Here is a 21,809-nt window from a genome sequence, read left to right as displayed (position 1 = left end):
AAATGAGGAATGGGACTGGTGAAGAAGCATAAGATGGTTCGAGAGCAGTGTTAATATTTACAGCAGAATGGTAACGGTGGTTAGAATCTGAAGTTCCTGAATTCAATGCTGAGGCTGAAAGGGTGGAAAGGGCAGAATGGCAATATTCCTAATTCCTGTCAGGAACAACTAACACTGCAGTACCAGAGCTGTGCATAAGCAGCTGTTGGAAAGGCAGAAGTGTAGATGTCCTTTTAGAAACAAAGACATCAGTGAACAGTGAACTCAGTAAATGAGGAATAATAATTATATAAGAACAGAGTTTAGATGGAACATATCGAGGTCACAGTCGATTTTATTGTGTTCAGTGACTCTATGATCCTCTGGGGACTCTGAATGAGATCCGTGGAGTGTTTAATGTCCAACATTTCATCCAGCAGAACAGATTCCACTGAGATATTCATCAGATGAACAGACAAACCAGGAGTGCAGTAGATTGGAGTTCACTTGCACTCTGACAGCGATCCTGTTCAGATCCTGAGTTCTCTGATCACTTGTCCTCCACGATTCCTGTTGTTAAATCCCCCTGTTAGCCCAATTTATGTTTAAATAGTTTTAATTTCGGGTTTCTAAGCCAACTAAATATAGCAGCATATATTGAGTTATTGCAGAATTTTAATGCGTAAATCCTTCTCACAGAATGGTGAATATTAATGTGACATTCTCCTGATAATCTTTCTCACTAATAGTCAGGGACCATCTCACCAAACAATGGGATTTACTGAATGTGATTTGTTAATCTAGATTTGATCAGATCCAAGTTTAAGAATATATAACAATCCCAGTCTGATACAACACAGAAGGAGGCTACTCGGTCCATCGAATCTGTGAACCTTCCTCACTTCTTGGGCCGTTTTTAATGGGGACTTCTTTCCTGCAGCACTGTGATTCCGTCAGCAGGTGGCAGCGGTGCGCTTTGTAACAATGAAAGACTTGGGTTCACACACAGTCTCAACCCATCCCAGAAACTTACTGCACCCGCAATGAATTACTCACAAGAACAGGAGCAGCCGTCATGTAGAGAGATTGTCACAAATGACAGAAACTACTCAGATTTTCATTGGATGGAAATGAATGTCAGTAAATTCCACTGGGCTCCGCACATTGTCACCCTGGAAAGTTAGTGTTCCCAATATCTATCCCCAGAGAGAATTCACATTTTCCGACACTTTAATGTATAAAATTGCTGCATAATTTCACTCCTGAATGTCTCCGGTCAGATTTTAACGATAAAAACAGAACTCCCCCCAATGCTGATGATGGGTGAGAGAATTTCCCAAAATCGAGGAGAATTCCATCCGGCTAAATATTGTCGCCAATGACACAAACTTCCCAGATTTTCCATGTGTTGAAATGAATGTCAGTAAATTCCGCTGGGCTGTGTAAGGGGTGTCCATGTCCCCCAGGACAGATTGCCCTTTCTGTGCTCCGCACAGGAGCTGTTTAACACCCAGGCAGTAACAATAAAACCCAATCCTCAACACTGTCAGACATATGAAACATTTTACACCAGAATCACAGACAATATCTCTGCAATAAAACAAGATATTGATTTCCAATCCACATTGATCTCTCTACACCCCCCTGCCGTATTTACACGATATTTTCCCAACTTTACAAAAATGCCTGTTAATGAATCTGATCCATCGCAAAACTTCACAGCCTCTGTTTTTTCTTGCTGGAATAGCGCGAGTGTTGGGGGAAACTCTTCAAATTCAATCCCAATAGGATGTCGTTTCACTCCCCTCCCATTTCCCATTGGTCTGTCCCACAGTCCTGCCCCCACACCCTGTGATGTGTTTCCACTTTATCAGGGACTGGGAGGGCAGCACTGTCTGAGACGAAGGAGCAGCGCTCCGAAAGCTTATGGTATTTGCTACCAAAGAAACCTGTTGGACTTCAACCTGGTGTTGTGAGACTTCTTACTGTGAGACACCAATACACAGACCCCAAAATTCCCGAGACAGAGTTTGAATAATTCTGTATTTTTTTATTTCCGAAAATGAGCTCAATGTTCTCAAAAAGACACAAAACAAACCATGTCCATTCTGTGCGGTTTAAAGTCACCGTGTAATTCAAGCCTCCCTGTGAATGTATCAATTCTCTCTCCCTCAGCCACTCCATGTGACAGCGAGTTCCACATTCTCACCACTCTCTGTGTGAAGAAACTCCACCGAATATTGGAGGAGAGATTCCACTTCAAATGTTCCCTCGTCAGTTAAAAGCAAATTACTGCGGATGCTGGAATCTGACGAAGAGACATCCAGACTCGAAACGTTAGCTCTGTTCTCTCTCCACGGATGCTGTCAGACCTGTTCAGATTTTCCGGCATTTTCTGTTTTTGCTCCGTCATCAGTTGATGTTTCTCTGGGTCCGGTCCCCGGGGGGGATACGTAAATATTTATAAAACCGCAAGTTATTCTTTCTGGAAAATAAACCAAACTTCACAGATCGAACCCTCTAAATATCTTCCCTGTCGCTGTTGTGTAAATTTCTCTTTGACATTTCGAGTACTTGATGTTTGAATGTGAGCGGCTGCCGTGATGAACACAATTCAGTTTCTGGATCCGGATCTCACACCGAGTTTCACCAGAGTGGTTTTAATCGGCAGCGAGATCAGACTGGAGAAAAATTCAATGGAATCTCGATCCCGCCCATTTCAACCTCCTCCCTCCCTCCCTCCCTCCCTCTCTCTCTCCCTCCACTGTCAACATTCCCGGGAGCCCAGCCCGCCTCCACCTCTTCTCCCCATTCTATCTCTCCATCTCCCTCTTTCTATTGGCAACATTCCCAGGAGCCAAACCCGCCCCCGACAGGGTTCAATTATTCTCCTCCGTTATCCTTCAGACCGCGCCAGTTTTTATCTCCAGTGTGAAAGTGGCGAGGACATGGCCCACTCTGTAATAATAATTCCCTGAGTGTTGCAGTGAACTTTACCGGGAAATAGCTGAACTGAGGATGTGCGGCAGTAACATCGAAACTGAAAGCTGTTTGAGTCAGGAAGTGCTGAGAGTGAACATGGCTTCCAGAAAGCAGCTCCACAGTTTGATCGAGGAGGCAATTTGTCCCATTTGTCTCGATTTCTTCACTAATCCGGTAATACTGGAATGTGACCACAACTTCTGCCGCTCCTGTATCACCCAGTGTTGGGAAAAGAAGGGGATAAACTCCTGCCCGGAATGTAGAGAGGAGTTTCCGGAAAGAAACCTCAGGATAAATCGGGCCTTAGCGAATCTGGCCGAGAAAGCTCGACAAATAAAGCTAAATCCGAAAGAGAAGAAAAGGAAACTTCACTGTGAGAAACATCAGGAAGAACTGAAGCTGTTTTGTGAAACTGACAAGAAATTGATCTGTTACACTTGTGTAGTTTCGCGGGGACACAGAGATCACCGCTTCCTGCCTTTCGATGAGGCCGTGGAAATCTACAAGGTAAAAAGGAAATAATTGAAAATAATAATTTTCCTGCTCTAACACTTTCATTCTGTGATTTTCTCTCCCAATCCCAGGATCAGCTGAAATCTTCCTTAGATTCTCTCACAGAGAAGAAATCGGCGGTTCGAGGAACGGAACTGAAACAGAAACGGAAGATTTCTGAAGTTAGGGTAAGTTCTCCCTCTGCTGATTTTATGGCATTTCAGTTAGTTTTGTTCCGTTTATCACAGGACAGTAATTATGTTTCACATTTCATTGGGCAGGAACAGTCGAGCAGTCTGCAGACCCACATCACATCCGAGTTCGCTAAAATGCACCAGATTCTCACTGAGAAAGAGCAGCGTTTACTCAGAGATCTCAGGGAAGAGGAAGAGAGGATTCTCGAACCAATGGAGAAAAACCTTCGAGAGATTCAGGAGAATTTAAATTCTATTGAGGAGAAACTCTCAAAGTTGCAGAAACAGATGGAGCAAAAAGACGAGCTGATATTTCTGAAGGTGAGGGAACACATTGCGGCTCAGTTCAGGGAAACTTCACACAGTCACTAAATAACTGATGATAACTGTGGAATTAATATAGAATTTACTGAAAAATAGTAACCGAATTGAACAGAATTGTGTGTCCCTTCCTGAACGGTTTTCCTGCTGTCTCTGAACCAACGGCTCCCACACTGTCTGCAGATTCCCGGGAATACCTGTAACCTCCTGAGAATGAGTTTCTGCATCTTCAAACTTGCTTTGTGATTATTTCTGTGTTTCCCAAGTTTAATTTCCTCCTGGAACTCCCATTGTATCCAGTTCCAGTTCCATGTTGTGAGTGTGTGGGTATGTACGGTGTGTGAGAGTCACTGTGTCTGTGAGCGGGACTGATGTTCAATTCCAGTTTATTTGACTCTCCACAATCTTCCTTCCAAAATGCATCACTTTACATTTCCGTGTGAAATCTCATCTGCTCTGAGTCTGCTCATTTCACCAGCCTGTCTAACTGATCCTGAAATCTGTTACTGTCACCCTCACTGTTCCTGATTCATTTCTTTCAGGAGGAAGCTTGTCGGGAGAGAAGGTAGGACATGTTCTTTCTTGAAATCCACTGTTTGTTAAAATAAACTCAGTGAAGTGTCATTTTCATTTATTTATTGGTTGTTGACACAACATTAAACAGTCTGTCATTGGGGCATGCAAATTCGGTGTATTGTTCACAGACCAGAGTTTAAAAATAACCACTTTATTACAGTGATTTTTCATAACTGCTACAATATTGTAATAAATAACCGGGAAGTGTAATTAATACAATCTGGTTCCCAGGCCGGAAGTGATCACTTGCCCGATGTTGGCTGTTAGTGTCTGTGACCTTCCCACTGACCCTGAGAGAGCCGCATGGTCCATGTTTCCAAGGAGTGGGTCACCCATGTCCCTGCATGGAGCCTGACCAACCCGAGAAAGTCTCACGTTAAACGGGGAATGGATTCTAATTTTACACTAAATACAAACTGGCTCTGTGTCCTTAACAAACACAACAGTAAACACTTGTATTCATATAGCACCTTTATTGGAAATGAATATCCTGAGGAGTTTCACAGGAGCGTTATAAAGTAAATTGACACAGAGCCAAATAAGGAAATATTAATCCGGATGACAGAGGTGGATTTCAGAGAGCGTCTTAAAGGACGAAAGAGAAATAGATAGATAGAGAAAAAGGGAGGGATTCCAGAGCTCAGGACCTCGGCAGCTGAAGGTCCAGCTCCCAATGGGGGATTGACGAAAATCCGAGATGTTCAAGGTGCCGGAAGTAGAGGAGAGCAGGATTCTGGGAGAGTTGTGGGGCCCAGGGATTGCAGAATTGGATATTCAGCTTTGGGATGTTTTCAGCCTTTGTCTTTGTTCTACAAACTTTGTTTATAATACAGCAGGTGGACAGGCTGAATGTTAATCACTTCCTGCAGTGTGTGATGGCTGTTATCAGTTTTTGAACCTTTTTCAGGACATGGCTGTTTCCACTCTCTGCTCCTGAATTTATAAGTTATCTCTTTTTCAATTAAAAAAACAAGATTATCATTTCACTTTGGACATTTTCTTGCATCTTTTTTTTAAACATTTACAGGATTAGTGATGGTGAGCGCGCACTCTCAGTATTTGATGCCGCCCTGTCTATCGGGAAGTTCAAAGACCTTTTCCAGTGCACAGCGTGGAGAGAAATGATGAAACCCATTATTCCCGGTAAAACTCATATTAATTTTCCTGATTATCAATCCAGTTGTGAAGCAACTAAACAGGCTTTAAGATCCCAGATTAAATACTCACATTTCCACTTGTTAATCCCTGGAGTCTCCCGTACTCATATTTATCTTTCTGTAGGTTCCTCTGGGTAAGTGTCTGAATGTGGAGATGCCGGCGTTGGACTGGGGTGAACACAGTAAGAGTTTTAACAACACCAGGTTAAAGTCCAACAGGTTTATTTGGTAGCAAATACCATTGGCTTTCGGAGCGCTGCTCCTTCGTCAGATGGAGTGGAAATCTGCTCTCCAGATTTCCACTCCATCTTTCCACTCCATCTGATGAATGAGCAGCGCTCCGAAAGCTAATGGTATTTGCTACCAAAGAAACCTGTTGGACTTTAACCTGGTGTTGTTAAAACTCTTACTAAGTGTCTGAAGCCATCAGCATTGTGTGTCAAAGCAGTGAAGGGATCTGTATAACCAGAGGAATAGAGCACCAATCTCAGGATGTGAAATAGAATTGCTCTAGGATTCTGGACTGGTCTCCCTGTCATTCTGGGAAACATTTTTTTGAAAATCATCGTTTATCAGGAAGACATACAGACATTCGAGAGCAAGTAATGAGTGGTAGATAATCTGTTTGGTGGAATTGGACACATGAATCAAGAGGAGGGACTGCAGAAACTGTGAGTCTGCAGTGGATAAGGGAGGGACTGTGATGATCTTATTGAAATATTCAAGGTTCAGAACAGAAAGGAGGATATAAATATCCACACGTTTAACACAGTCACAGAGTCTGGATCAAAGTAGGTATAGCTTTAAATCTAGAATAGGGAGGGTGACAGGGCAGTTTGGGTTGAGTAAGGTTGAGTTTTGGAGTGATTCCATTGAGTTACTGAACCAGTGAACTCACTCTATGAATTTGATCAGAGGCTCAATCCATTCTGAGGGCTGACCTTCAGAACAATATCACTGTCCTGTTTCCCACTGGTTTGCAGTGTGGGAAAATGTTCTGTGGTTCCTGAAAAGGGGACAGGGGACAAGAAATCCTCATGAAAAACAGCGGGGGCGAGAGAGAGAAAGGATCAGCGAGAAACAGTAAGAAAAATAACTCACATCCTGGTCACAAAGAAATCATCAAAAGCTGCCTTCATTCTCGCAGTGTGAGCCGAAATACTTCAGAAGCAGTGCAATAATTTTGAGGAACAGTCAGTGTTTGAATGTAGAAAATGAGAAAACCAATTTCCAAACAACAAGATCACAGGAACAGCATTGTGATCATGATGGAGTTTTCTGTTTTGATTATGTCGTTTGCGGTATATAGGGCAGGAAACAGAGCAAATAAACACCTTACATCGTTTCCAATGGGGTTTCCAGTGGTCCCTTTAAGACCAGTGATTAGTCCATTCTACAGACTGTTCCTCAAGGTGGGGCATCACCATTCAATCAAAGATCAAGATTGTATGGAGTCTCCTGGTATGCCAAATGCCTCCAGTTTGTACAAACAGTGAGACTTCTCCTTATATTTAGTGTGGGAACGCTGGATACCAATTTTGAAGCTGCTATATTATTGTGGGTGTTTGATCTCTGCCATTCTTGATATTCTGATCAATCGTCTGACCTGCCATTCATCTTTGCGCAGTGATATACATTTTTCAGGAATTTGTTGCTTTCCTGAACTTCTTTCACAGATGGTGGGTTCTCCCATTGGGGATTTTCTTTACATTCAATATTCTTAAATCACCTCTTAAATATCTGCCATAGCTTGTCTATCAGTGTATCCCCAAGCCCGGGGTCCCAGTTCACTGCAACTAGCTCAGCTTTCATGGCCAGATAGTTGCTCCTATTTAAGTTTAAAATACTGATTCCCTTTCAAACTGGAATTCAAATTCAATCATATTGTAGTTACTGCTACCGAGGGCAGATGGATGACCGAGCAGTGCCGACAGCAAACTATATGTCACATCCAGCCTCATGATGAGAATGGTAAAAGACCCCAAGATGCACAATATTTTTAGCAGCTCAGTAGACAGGGTGCTGCACAGATACACCGAATCAAGGCCAGGCAGGTCCGCCTGTTCCAGGATAGAATTCCTGTTTTGTCCTGAGTGTTCACAGTCAGATTGAATGATCTGCAGCAGGTATAGAGGTGATGCTTTATTTATACAGAGCATTGGAAACACCAGAACATGAGCACTGTTTAAAGGAAACACCAATTGATTCCTACTCTCACGTTTTCTGTCCATTTATCTGTTATTATTCCATCAAATTTCTAGTGCACTAAATTGTTCACTCATCTTTTGCGTGGTCTTAATCAAAATCTTTCTGAAAATCTAAATATTCTGCATCCACCATCTTTACCTTCACTATTCTGCTAGTTGCATCTTGCACAGTGGCACAGTGGCAAGCACTGCTGACTCACAGCACCAAGAACCCGGGTTTAATTCCGGCCTTGAGTAACTGTCTGTGTGGAGTTTGTACATTCTCCCCGTGTCTGTGCGGATTTCCTCCCACAGTCTAAAGATGTGCAGGCTAGTAGATTGGCCATGTTAAAAAAAATGCCCTTTAGTGTCCCAGGATGTGTTGGTTAGATGGATTAGCAATGGGAAGTGTTTTGGGTTGCGGAGAGAGGCCTGGGGAAGATATTCTGTCAGAGTCAGTGCTTAAAGGGCCAAATGTCCAACTTCTGCAGTCGATTCCCTTTCATAACTCCATCTTGACTCTGCCCAAATTTACCATTATTTTCTACCACATTCTTTGTTAAAGATTCTTGCATTTTGTCTCCGACTGATGTCAGGCGATTGAATCTGTCATTGCCCAGATTCTCTCTCCCTCCTCTCTTAAACATTGGGTTACATTTACACCTTCCAATCTGCAGGAACAATTCCAGAGTCTGTAGAATTTTGAAAGATGACCACCAATGCATCTATTTTCTCTTCACTCACCTCTTTCAGCATCTGAAGCCTGAGAGAATTATCTACTTTAAATCCCATTATTTTCTCTACTATTAGTGTTACAAGCAAGATAAGAGTAAGAATTTTGCAGTTCCTCATTAATACCAGTCCATTTATCATCTATTATTTATGGGAGATTTTTGATGGTGATCATTGACATTTGGGTGGATTATTGAGAATGTTTGTGTGTTCTGCCTTGGTCATTTAATTTAATATGAAGTTTGTGGTGTGTGTGACCACAGATTCATGCTTTCCTCATGTTAATTATTTATTTTAGAGTATAAGTTATATAGTATTACTGTTTGACTCTTGAACAGTAAAAATATTCTTCACTTCACCGCTTATTCTAATTCAGGATCGCGGGGAATCAGACTCTATCCCACAAGGCATTGGGCATCAAATACAGTACACCCAGAACAGGACACCAGTCTATCACAGGGCATACACTCACACACAAACGAAGGGGCAATCAACCATGGCCAATCCACCTAACTTGCACATCTTTGGTCTTTGCGTAAAAACTGGAGCACCCAGTGAAATGGGGAGAGCGCACAAACTCCACACTGACGCTCAAGGCCGAATTGGAACCAGGATCCCTGGAGCTGTGAGGCAGCAGTGCTTACTACTGTGCCACCTCTAAAATGATTGTGTTTCTCTCAAATTAGGGAATCTTATGACGTTACCTATCGCAAAGGCCAGTGGCACACTGGAAGATTGGGAAACTTCTAACGATCAACAAAGGGTCACTAAAAAACAGATACAGAGAGCACAGATAAAATTATGAAAGTGCAAAATATAAAAAGGGACAGCAAAAGCCTCTATAAGGATGTAAAGCGGAAGAGAATGTTGGTATCTTGGAAAATGAGGCTGGGAAGTTAATGCTGGGAAACACAGAAATGGCTGAGATCCTAAATCAATGTTTTACCTCAGTTTTCACGATGGGGGACAGGAGCACATCCCAATAGCAACAGCAAATGCAGAGGTCATAGAAAGGGAGCAACTTGGAACTATCCTCATCACCAAGGAAAAGGAACATAGGAACATAGGAATACGAGGAGGCCATTCATCCCCTCAAACTCGCTCCGCCATTCAATAAGATCATGGCTGATCTGTGGCCGACCTCCATGTACCTGCCCTAAGCCCATATACCTTGATACCCCTGCTCAATAAATGTATCTCAGACTTCAAGTAGGATGGCACGGTAGCACAGTAGTTAGCATCGCTGCCTCACAGCCGCAGGGACCCAGGTTCAATTATGGCCTCGGGTCACTGTCTGTGAGGAATTTGCACATTCTCCCTGTGTCTATGTGGGTTTCCTCCGGGAGTTGTGGTTTCCTCCCACACTCCAAAGATGTGTGGGCGAGGTGGATTGGCCATGTTAAATTGTCTCTCAGTGTCAGGGAGATTAGCAGGGTAGATACGTAGGGTTACAGGGATAGTTGTTGGTGCAGACTTGATGGGCCAAATGGCCTCCTTCTGCACTGCAGGGATTAAACTTAACAATTGAACCAGCATCCACCACTGTTTGAGGAAGAGGGTTCCAAACCTCCACCACTCTCTACATGTGGAATTGTTTTCTCACATCTCTCCTGAACAACTTGGTCCTAATTTTTAGATTATGGCTCCTGGTTCCAGAGCTTTCAACTACCATTTTCGTCGGAAAAATACAAAGGGCAAATTATTAGTGACCTCATGCATGAATTGCAAAAAAAAACTAGGATGCAGGTATAGCAGGTAATAAGGAAAGCAAATGGAATATTCATATTGATTGTTAAAGGGATAAAACATAAAAGTAGTGAAGTGTTGCTGCTGTTGTGCAAAGCATTTGTGAGACCGCACTGAGAATATTGTGTACAGTTTTCATCCCCTTCCTTGAGGAGGGATGTAGTTGCATTGGAGGTGGTTCAGAGAAGGTTCACTAGCTGGAGATGAAGGGTTTGTCTTGTGAAGAGAGGTTTGCCAGTTTAAGCCTATACTCTCTGGAGCTGAGAAAATGTGAGGAGATCTAATTGAGGTGTACAGGATGCTAAGGGGCATTGACAAAGCAGACTTAGAGCAGATGTTTCCTTTTGTGGGGCAATTTAAAACAAAAAGTGATCATTTTAAGATATGGGGTGGCAGATTTAAAACACAGAAGAGGAGAAAATACAGAGGCGATTCTCCCATTGCAACAGACATGTTTTTTGGAGGGTCGGGTCGTGAGATGCACGTGGCGGCCATTTCGCGGGTCCCCCAACCTCCCAACCGGAGACCAGGACCGCGCTGAAAACCGGCGTGCCGCTGATTTGCATCATTACCGTACTTTAGCGTGACATTATCAGGATCGACACGACAATCTCCGCCCACGTTAACGCCTCCCACCTCTTTGGTATGATGTCACTTTGACACGAATCAGAGTAGATATATAAAAGTCTCAACCTGATGCAGCAGCCTTGAACTGGTGTGAGGAGGGAAATGCTGTGAGCAGAGTGGGGGGATGTTGTAGGCAGGCCCTGGAGATGCTTGGTGGGCTTCCTCCTGCTGTCTTCAGGTGCTGGCCTGTGGACCAGTGACATCTGGGTTGCGGGGGGCAGGGGGCTTCTACTTTCTCAGAACTCTGTGGGCGAGGATCCCTGAAGGAGTCCTGCTCAGCCTTCCCTTCCAGGGCAGGGCTGTAGCTCAGTGGGTGCGGGTCCCTGAAGGAATTCTGATCAGCCTTCCCCTCCAGGGCACTGTGCAGTGGCATTGTCTTGCCGCGGGGTGTGGTCAGGGACTACACTGAGTGCTGGGGTTCCGGGTTGGGACAGGAGTTCACCTTGTGCTGACTAAGGTCTAACCAGATGAAGCAGTTGCTGCTCCAGGCCGAGGTGCCGAGGTTCAGACATGGACTGCATGGAATCTGCTGTCACTGGGCACCCATCAGCTAATGATTTGCAGTCTGTCCCTTCCCTGTGACACAGACCAGCAACACATGCCTGTAACGGATGCTGCAGTTGCACACATGGCAATGGCACAAGGGTGCGCAGTGCCCACGGCTGCACACCGACCTGCTTAATCTGTGCCAGCAATTGTCATGATGGAAATCTCACACAACCAAATTGGGTCACGCATGGCACCATGGATTGTGTGGTGTTGCCAGCACCCACAAGTTAGTGAACTGCCCCAAATGAGGGATTGGGGTGTTGCTGGGCCTATGGAGCCAATGACATTAATCCGTCATTTTATGCTCTTTCCAAACCCCAGTGTGCAGATGGATCTCAGACTGATTGATTTGCAGCTGGCCATTAGGTGGCGGCGGAGGAGGAGGAGGTGGCTCAGGAGGTGGCCGGTGTGGAGACCACCGCAAGAGCAGCCACTACCAGTCCCATCGGAAGGAGGGCAGGGGGCTGCCACTGAGGGTTGGGAGGTGGGTGAGCAGGCTCCCAAAAGGGCGAACAGAAGGCGGAGGGTGCCGAGGACAAGGAGGTAGAGGCCCTGCAATTCATTCGAGGCCCTTTCGGAGGAGATGTGCTGTTGCCCGCTGCGGCACATTTGTGAGGTGCTTCCACACCTGGCACCTCAGGGAAGGGGCGTCCACCCACTGCCTGTGGACGTGAAGGTAACAGATGCCTTGAATTTTTCACTTCTGGCTCATTTCAGGCACGCAGTGGTGGCCTCGTTGGGATCTCCCAGGCCTCCGTACACAGATGTGTGCAACAGGTCACTGATGCCCTGTTTGCCCGGGCAGGGCAGTACATAAACTTCAATGTGGGCTGTGCACAGCAGGAGGCCCGGGTTCGAGGCTTTGCTGTCATTACTGGGATTCCCAATGTCCAGGGAGCAGTGGACGGGACACACATCCCCTTGCAGGCCCCACATGCAAGGCTGCAGCAATTTGTGAACAGGAAAGCGTTCCACTCCCTCAATCATATGTGACCATCTAATGAGGACCATGCAGGTCGATGCACGCCATCCAGGGAGTGTCCATGACAGATTTGTCCTCAGGCAGTTGGACATCCCTGGCCTCTTTGAAGACCAACCCAGGTTACCGGGATGGCTATTGGGCAACAAAGGTTCCCCGCTAAGGTCATGGCTGATGATGCCTGTGCGGAGGCCCGAGACCGAGGCGGAGACCCGCTACAGTGAGGCCCATGCAGCACCCGGTCCATCGTAGAGCGGTGCATCATCCTGCTGAAAATGTGGTGCCGCTGCTTGGACCGTTATGGGGGGGCCTCCAGTCTGACCCTGTGTGTGCCTCACACATTATAATTGTCTGCTGCCTGCTGCACAACATCGCCCAGCAGCAGGGAGACCAGCTGGAGCAGGAGGAGGAAGAGGAGGAGGAGGAGCGGCGAGGGGGGTGAGGTGGACGTCCCACCATATCAGGAGCCGGAGGAAAGAGGGCGGGCGGCGATGGCAGGTGTCCGGCAGGGAAGGGCAGCGAGAGACGCCTTGATTACAGCCCGCTTCACCGAGCTGGTGCTGTGCAGTGAGGGGGCTGCAACCACCACACATCCACCACACCCCAGGAGCAAGTGCAGCCGCTGTTTCCCCTCCAAATCGACCTGGTCCCTCAAACCACAACATCACCCTTCCCCAGACTCTCTCATCCCACCACCCTATCCCCCAGAAACATCCAAACCTGTTAATGTGCCTGGGCTGGCAATGGTTGCAAGTCTTGGTTGAAGGCTGGAGGATGATGATAACTCGCTGTTGTGCACACTGGGATGCTCTCTCTGGTGCCACTCAAGTCTGATTCCTAACCTGTACTCCGAATGCACGCTGCCACCCTGGCCCATGTAGCTGTAAGGGTTGGGGACACATGTTTGTTGGACAATTGGTGTTGGGGAGGGGGGGGTGGGGTGCTGCTCTGCTGCTCTCTGGACATTGGCAATCCCAGCAATGGCAGTGAAGCCCAGAGCCCGGGCCTCCTGCTCTGCAAGGCCCATATCGAAGTTTATGTACTGCCCTGTCCGGACAAACAGGACATCAATGACCTGCCGCACACATCTGTGCACGGAGGCCTGGGAGATCCCAACGAGGCCACCACTGGGTGCCTGAAATGAGCCAGTAGTGAAAAATTCAAGACATCCGTCATCTTCACATCCACAGGGAGCGGGTGGCCGCCCCTTCCCTGAGGTACCAGGTGTGCAAGCACCTTGCACCAAGAGTCTGGTGGATGTTGGGGAAGGTACGGCAGGCACTCTCTAACATGTGGCTGAGTCTCCAAGGCGCAACAGACAGCACCTCCATGCAAAGGAATGGGGACCACTCAGCACTTTGGGGCGGAGGGGGGGGCGGAAGTAGAGACACATTACTCACAGCTGTGAGGTGCAAATAAAAGTTTATTGTGCTTTTAACGCTCGTGACGAATAAACCCTGATTACTGGTGACCTTCACCTGGGCTCTCTTAGTGAACTACAGCTTTCTAACTTTGTGTGGTCTCCTGCTTCTTCTTGGTGCTACTCCAGGATGCACATTGGAGGTGGTGTCCAGCTGTGATGCACGTCCTGTTCCCTGTGATGCCCTTCGCAGATGTCCTCTGGGTGGCCGGGACCTGGAGGGCCCCAGCTGACTAGCAGATGACACTGTTTCAGTGTCACCCTGTTCCTCTAGCTGGCCCTGAGATGCCCCGGTGTGAGGAAGAGGGGAAATCAGATGGTCTTGGGACGTCCGGGATCTCCTGGGTGGAAGGCCCCAGCATGGCTCGAGCCTTCCTCCTCCCTTGAGGTGCCCAGAGGCCCCAGGGACATTCCATGGGATGCCAGGGTAGCTGGACTGAGCTCCAGGAACTCCGGCGTCACCTGGCTCTGCCAGTCGTGGAGGCTCAGGTGCTTCTGCTCCATGATCTGTCATCCCTCAGCCCTGGCCCTCTCAGACTGGGTCAAGCTCTGGAGCCCCTCCACTGCAATATTCTGTGAGCAAGCCAGGCTCTGGAGCCCACAGCAGTAGCCCTCTGTGACTGGGCTAAGTTGTCGAGGCTCACAGGCACGGCCTGCTGTGTCTCCAGAATGCCAGCGAGAGTCCCAGCCATGGGCAGCAGTTTCAGCCACATGCCCCTGACACTCATGGCTAAGGAAAGCTGTGCCTCCTGGATGCCGTCAACACCCTTGCTCGTGGCCTGCTGTGTCTCCAGAATAGGCTGGACCCTGTCACCCATGAGGACAGACCCCTGGGCCAGACTTTCCACTGCGGTCGCAACCCTTGCAGTGTTGGCCTGGTTCACACGCTGTGTCGGCACCACCTCCTGCAACAGCACTCTGTTGGACTCCCCTAAACAGCTTTGCAGTTGCAGCATGGTTGCTGACAGCCCTTCCAGAACCCTCCGTGTTTCCTGATGCATTTCCACCAGCCTTGGCCCCAAGGCTCGGTATCTGGCTGGGGGACAGCTGAATCCTCGCCTTCGGCAGACCTCCGTGTGCCTGAGCCCTCGGATGTGCATCAGTGTCTGTGATGTACTCACCAGATAGTGACCCAGAAGCCTCAACACTAAACATACCCACTGTGGTGATAGTCTCTGTGTTGGTGGGTTGTGTGGTAGATGCCGGTGCCGTTTCAGTGGTGCTGTCCTCAGAGGATTCTTCAAAGCCTCCCTCCGAGGTGTTGTCCAGGGGGGTCATGGGCAGTTTGGGAGGTCGCCAACACCCAAAGGGCCGGGTTCCTCTGGGTCCAAGACTGCAATAAAGAACACACATTAGGGGAAGGGAGGTAAAACATTCTATGCAGCATCACACTTACTTCAAGGAGAACCTACGTTGAGGGCGACACTTATGCTCACTTGCAAACTGGATGCCGACCTGGCTGTCCGTCACCATTCTGGATGAACCATCTCCCCCTGCCAGTTCCATGGCACGCTCTTCAACGCTGGTCAGATGCTGCAGGTCAGGCACAGCACTACCAGTCTGTGCCTCACATGGCAGTTTTGTATGCTTTTCTCCTGTAGGAGCATAAGATGTCTAGCAAACATTAATATATTGAAAGGCAGGGTGTGTAATGCATGTCTGTGTCTCGGGAGTTGTGCTGGCAGTTGCGGGGAAAAGGGTCACCACTGAAGGGTGCTCGTTGAGGGGTGGGGGGAAGGGGTTAGATTCTGTTCCTGGGGGAAGGGTGCCTTGTTGAATGCCCTTCAGGTGTCTAAGCAGGGTTTGAGATCTGTGCCAAGCATGTGTGGAGTTCCAAGTGGGAAGCTCACTCACCCTTGCTGCTCAAAGAAGGTCGTACAGTTTTTTCTGACCCTGCCGGCCAGAGCACGGTGTCAGGCTCCTGGCATTCATCACTTCTGCCACCTCCTCCCACAATGCCGTGGCGGCTGCACCCCTTGGGCGAGGTCCCTGGCTGGGGAAGAGCTGCTGACGCCTCTCCTCCATGGCATCAAGCAGGCGCTCTTGGTCAGCCTCAGCGAATCTTGGGGCTGCTTTCCTCGAATGTATCTTTGTGGTGTGACTGGCTGTGTGTCCATTCCTGCAGCTTATATACAGCTCTCGGAGGGAGGGTGCAGGTGCAGTGGCTTTGGCCAATCAAGGGCCAGTTGGTAACAAATCCTTGTGAGAAATTTTGAAGGCTGCTTTCAATTGAATGTCATGCATCCCTCGGGGTGCTGATTGGCTGCCATTGTGGGGGCGGATGGGGTCGGGGGGGTGGGGTGGGGGGTGCAATACTCAGGGCTCCTAATCGATAAGCTGCTGTGTTCAGGGCAGGTGCAATATTCAGGACTCCTATTCAAGAGAGGGAATGCTCGCAAGCTGGGTCTGTGCATGGCAGCAAAACACAAGTTCTCTGCAGGGCAGCAGTGAGGTCAGTATGTTCAAGGGATGGAGGGATGGGGTATGCGCATCATCCAGATCCGTGGGGCATGGGGTGAGGAGGCAGCAATGTCTGTACGGGGGGAGGGGCGGCAATGTCTGTCCAGAGGGGGCAGCAATGTCTGGATGGGGGGCAGCGATGTTTGTATGGGGGGGCTCAGCGATGTCTGAATGGGGGGGGGGGTCAGCGATGTCTGAATGGGGGTGGGGGGGCAGCAATGTCTGGATGGGGGGGCAGCGATGTCTGTCGCGAGGGAGGGGGGTGCCAGCGATGAGGCCAGTGATGTCTCTATGGTGGTTGTGGGGCCAGTGATGTCGGTGGGGGGGTGAGCAGGTGGCTGTGGGGGCCAACAATGATGCCAGCAATGTCTGTGGGAGGGTTTTGGGGTCCAGCGATGTCTGCGGGGGTGGTTGTGGAGGCCAACAATGAGGCCAGCAATGTCTGTGGGGGGGTTGTGGGGTTCAGCAATGTTTGTGGGGGGGCTGTTTGGGCAAGCAATGTCTGTGGGGGTTGGAGGGCAGTGATCTGAGTGCTGGAAGGACTTTTCAGTGATCTTCCAGAGATGTGCGCATGCACGGGTTCCCGCTCATCCTGCCGATTTCAGACTCTTTGGTGTGAATATGCCTCGCCCCCCAGCATTTAATGATACTCATGGTTGTGATCTCGGCAATGCACTGAGTGTGGGAGATTCGGGTCTGAAGTTGCACTGAACAAACAGTCGTGGTTTAAACCAGTTTTCTCGCCAATTCAGCATTCTTGGGAGAATCGGCCCCAACTTCTCTGAAAAGAGTCAGGAGTCTGTGGACTTCCCCACCCCAGAACGTGGTGAATATCCAGACTTTGGGTGAATTTGAGGAAGAGCTGGACAGATTTTTAATTAGTTTGGGGTTGAAGGGTTGTATTGAAGGGACAGGAAAGTGGAGTTGAGGCTGAGACGAGATTAGCCATGATTGCATTAAATGGCGGAGCAGCTCGAGAGGCTAAATTGCCGACTCCTGCTCCGAGTTCTTATGATTTATACTCTTAGTAAATAACTGGGATTTCAAATTTGCTCCAAGAACTAAAACATGATTGTTCCTATTCTAAACATTACCAAATATAAAGGTCTCATCCAAGATCGTAACAAATTTGGGGTCTGATCTGGTCTGGTATTGTACCAAAAGAAACTGCAGAACTCTCGGGTACAGGGGGAGCTGGATGTCCCGGTGCATAAATCATAAAAAGTTAGTCTCCAGGTCCAGCAAGTAATTAGGAATATAAATAGGATGTTGGTATTTATTGCAAGGATACTCAGGTATAAAAATATGCAATTGTTCCTGCAGGGGTACTGGACCTCAGTGAGACCATATCTGGAGTAATGTTTACTATTTTTATCCCCTTATAAGATCATGAGACCATAAGACATGGGAACATATGGAGGCCAGTTGGCCCATCAAGTCTGCTCTGCCATTTAATGTTCCCATAACTGATCGAACAGAGGTGTTTTCTCCTCACCTCTGTCTTAAGTGGGTGACCCCTTACTCTGAGATGATGCCCTCTTATCCTAGACTCTGCCACAAGGGGAAACAACACCTTAGCGTCTATCCTGTCAAGCCTGCTGAGAATTATGTAGGTCTGAATAAAGTCCCCTCTCAATCTTCTAAACTCCAATGAGTACAGGTCCAACTCACTTACCCTCTCCTCATAAGAAAATCTCTCCATACCTGCAATCAATCTAGTGAACCTTCTCTGGACTACCTCCAATCCCAGTATATCTTTCCTTCGATAAGGGGATCAGAATTGCTCACAGTATTCCGGCTGTGGTCGAACGAATGCCTTGTACAGATCTCCCTATTTTTCTACTCCATTCCATTTTAAGTAAAGACGAATATTCCACTTGTCTTTCCTAATACCTGCTGAACCTGCATGCTCGCTTTTTGTAATCAATGCACGAGGACCCAGAAATCCCTTTGAGCTGCAGCTTTCTGCAGTCCTTCTCCATTTAAATAATATTCAGCTTCTTAATTCTTCCTATCAATGTGCATAACTTCACATTTTCTTACATGATGTTTCATCTGCCAAGTGTTTGCCCACAAACCAAACCTGTCTGTTTGTAAACTCTTTGGGGGTGACATTACCATTGCGCCCCACCGGCTGATGGGCGGAGGGAGCTGGTAAGATCACGAGAGCTGAGAAGTCAGGTTCGCACCCGATTTCTCACCTCACGCGATCTTACAGCACCGGGTATCCGGCTCGATAAATCTTGCACCTGGAACAGATGCAAGGATAAATGTATTATTTAAATTTATTATAATACTAATTTAAATGGAATAAGCGAGCCAGGGACAGAATTGTCTGGGATCACTTGCCTGTGCGGCCACGCTCCGGCGCGATCACGTATTGTCCCCCATCAATCTCTCCTTCTTACCTCGGTATTTTCCACAATCTCTCTCTCTGCTTCACCACAATCATTCCCTCTCCCTGTCATTCACTCATCTTTCCCTCCCACTCTCTATCCCCATTCTCCACCCACTCTCCATTTCAGCCCCTTCCCACTCGCTCTTTCATGTTCACATACATTCTGCTCCTCCTCAAAGAACAGTAAGATCAATAGGTTACACTGGAAGAGCCATTTGAAGAGTGGGAGGGGGTTTTGGAAAGGAGAGAGACAGCTGGAGAGGTTAAAGAACTCTGCTTGCCCCCAGCCCAGCAACGCATACTACCCACATTCCACCCCCCGCCACCTCACAGCCCCCCAGCAACACACACTCTTCATGCCCGCCTCAGGCCCCCAACAACACACACTCCCCATATCCCTCCACAGACCCCCAGCAACACATACTCCCCACATTCCCCAACCCACAGACACCCAGCAACACACACCCTCCACATTCTTGCACCCCCACAGAGCTCAGCAACGCATAATACCCACATTCTCCCCCCCAGAGCCCAGCAATGCACAATCCCCACATTCTGCCCCCTCCCCACAGTCCCCCAGCAACATAAACTCCACATTCCCCAACCCACAGACCGCCAGCAACACACACTCCCCATACCCTCCCAGTCACCCTGCAATGCACACTCGCCACATTACCCCCCAACAGTTCCGCGGCAACACACTGCCCACCCCTCGCCCCCACGGACCACCAGCAACACAGCTGCCCTCATTCTCCCCCTGACCCCATTCACATACACAAATCCAGAATCCATGCAGTCGTGGCCCCAAACCGCTGCTTTACACGTCCTGAGGCAGCAGCACTGCCACTTCAGATAGTTTCCAGCCCATCCCCCACCAGCAATGGTCCTTGTTGCTCTCAGCTCTAGGCCCCAGAATCAGCGGTAAGACCTGAGATCAACGCTCAGGCCTGGGTCCATGTTGAGAGCCCAAAGTCGAACCCTGTGAACAACAACAGCCCCCCCCCGACACAAAACGCAAAATGGTCAAAATGAAACAATGCCCCCTCAGCAACACAGAGCTATTTGAAAGCAGAAACCTACCTCCTCGCTCACCCTCTCTGAATGCGACTGTGAAACTTGAGGTGTTTTCCTCACTGATTCCAGCTGCAGCGAACGAGGTGGTTAAGGAGGTGAGCTGGGACGATTGGGAGTGAAGCTCGCTAATTACATTGCGATGAATGCAAAATATGCAAATTTATGTTTCACTCATTTTGGGCAGAGTCCCGATCGTGCCAATTTTTAAAATGGTAAAACGAGAATGGGTGCGAAAATGGGCACCATTCCAGCCAGTTGCATCATGCCCGATTTTATGACTTTTTTCCACCACAAAATGGACGCAACGAGATTGTTAAATTCTGCCCATACACTCCACCTTGTTCTCTCACAGCCTGCCACAATATCTGCCACCCCATTGCTCTCCATACACTGCATCTCAAACCTTCATGTTCTCACTTGCCGTCTCCCTCATGCTGCTCTCACTCTCCCTCTTTATGCTCCTGCTCCCTCTGCTCCATCTCGCTGCTGCCCTGTTTTCTCTGTTCCCACTTCACCCTCCACATCCCTTCTCTTTCTACCTCTATCTCACTTTCACTCCCCACCTTCCTCACCTGGCCCTCTGCTCTCCACTTCTCTTCCTTCCCCCTTCTCTCCATGTTCCCATCCCATTCTGCTCCCACTGTCCCCTACCCCTCATTCTCCCCTCCCCCTCACAAACCTCTCTCCTCTCTTCCTCACTCCTCACACTCTCTCCCCTCCCCACCCCCTCTCTCTAAATCACTGACTGTGTTATTGTAACTTTCCCCAGCTCCAGCCTCTCTGACTCTGGATCCGAACACAGCGAATCCCTGGCTCATCCTGTCTGAGGACCGGACCAGTGTGAGACTCGGAGACAAACGGCAGTTGCGCCCGGCCACCCCGGAGAGGTTTGATTTCTGGCCCTTTGTCCTGGGATCAGAGGGATTCACATCAGGGAGACATTACTGGGAGGTGGAGGTGGGGGAGACAGAGTGGGATCTGGGAGTGGCCCGAGAGTCTGTGAACAGGAAATGGGGAATCTCCCTGAGACCTGAGTCCGGATTCTGGGTTGTGGAGCTGTTTCCCGGAAGAGGTTATTTTGCCCTCACCTCCCCCTCACGGACCCCCCTCACCCCGAGTGTGAATCCCCGGAAGATCGGGGTTTTCCTGGACTATGAGGGTGGACAGGTGTCATTTTACAATGCGGACAACATGTCCCATCTCCACACTTTCACCCACACTTTCACTGGGAGAATCTTTCCCATCTTCAGTCCGGGATCGAATATCGGGAAAAACTCGGCGCCGCTGACAATCTGCGGGGTTAAAGGTCACTAACAGATCCATCCCATAATTTCACACCGTCTCCCTGCCTCCTGCCAGCTGTAAACTGATGGAACCTGTTCATATTGTGGTTATTATATAGAATTATAATTTACATTGGGGGCTCCATGGTTACATTTGTAAAATGATTCTTCAAACAAAACAATCTGAGAATCACTGGAATAGAAACAGTTTTTCTCAAAGATTCCACAGCTCATCATTAAATCCAAGAAGCAGAAACTCTACATGTTGTTTGTGTCGTCACTGAGTGAGGGGGCGGGGCTCCGGGGAATGGAGAAGCCGATTGGCCGGAGCTCCTGTCACTCTGAGTGAGGAAGGCGGGATCTCGGGGAACGGAGAAGCCGATTGGCCGGTGCTCCTGTCACTCTGAGTGAGGGCGGCGGTATTACAGATCCCTCGATGGTGATTGGTTAGACCCCCCGTCACTCAGCGTGGAAAAGCGGTTTCTGGGGAATCTGAAAGCCGATTGGTCAAAGCGCCTGTCATTCAGGGTGAAGGGGCGGCCCTCCTGCGGATTGGGGAAGCGGATTGGCCAAAGCCTATTGGCCAAAGCGGCTTTCATTCTGATGAAGAGGCGGGTTTCCTGAAACTCGTAAACGGATTGGCCAGAACTGCTG

General features: G+C 48.4%; 1 protein-coding gene across 1 annotated transcript; it reads left to right on the top strand.

The window, feature by feature from the left end:
- Positions 1-3,038: 3,038 nt before the first annotated feature.
- LOC144489025 (zinc-binding protein A33-like) lies at positions 3,039-21,416 on the top strand. Its single transcript, XM_078206977.1, has 6 exons — positions 3,039-3,468; positions 3,546-3,641; positions 3,735-3,968; positions 4,511-4,533; positions 5,572-5,687; positions 20,642-21,416. Exons 1-6 carry the CDS (start codon positions 3,058-3,060, stop codon positions 21,184-21,186), a joined length of 1,425 nt encoding a protein of 474 aa, XP_078063103.1. The 5' UTR covers positions 3,039-3,057; the 3' UTR covers positions 21,187-21,416.
- The last annotated feature ends 393 nt before the right edge of the window (positions 21,417-21,809 follow it).

The sequence above is a fragment of the Mustelus asterias genome, unplaced genomic scaffold (genome assembly GCF_964213995.1).
Source record: "Mustelus asterias unplaced genomic scaffold, sMusAst1.hap1.1 HAP1_SCAFFOLD_1935, whole genome shotgun sequence".
Taxonomy (NCBI): domain Eukaryota; kingdom Metazoa; phylum Chordata; class Chondrichthyes; order Carcharhiniformes; family Triakidae; genus Mustelus; species Mustelus asterias.
The sequence above is the reverse complement of the archived record's forward strand: the minus strand, read 5'-3'. Positions and strand labels throughout refer to the sequence as shown.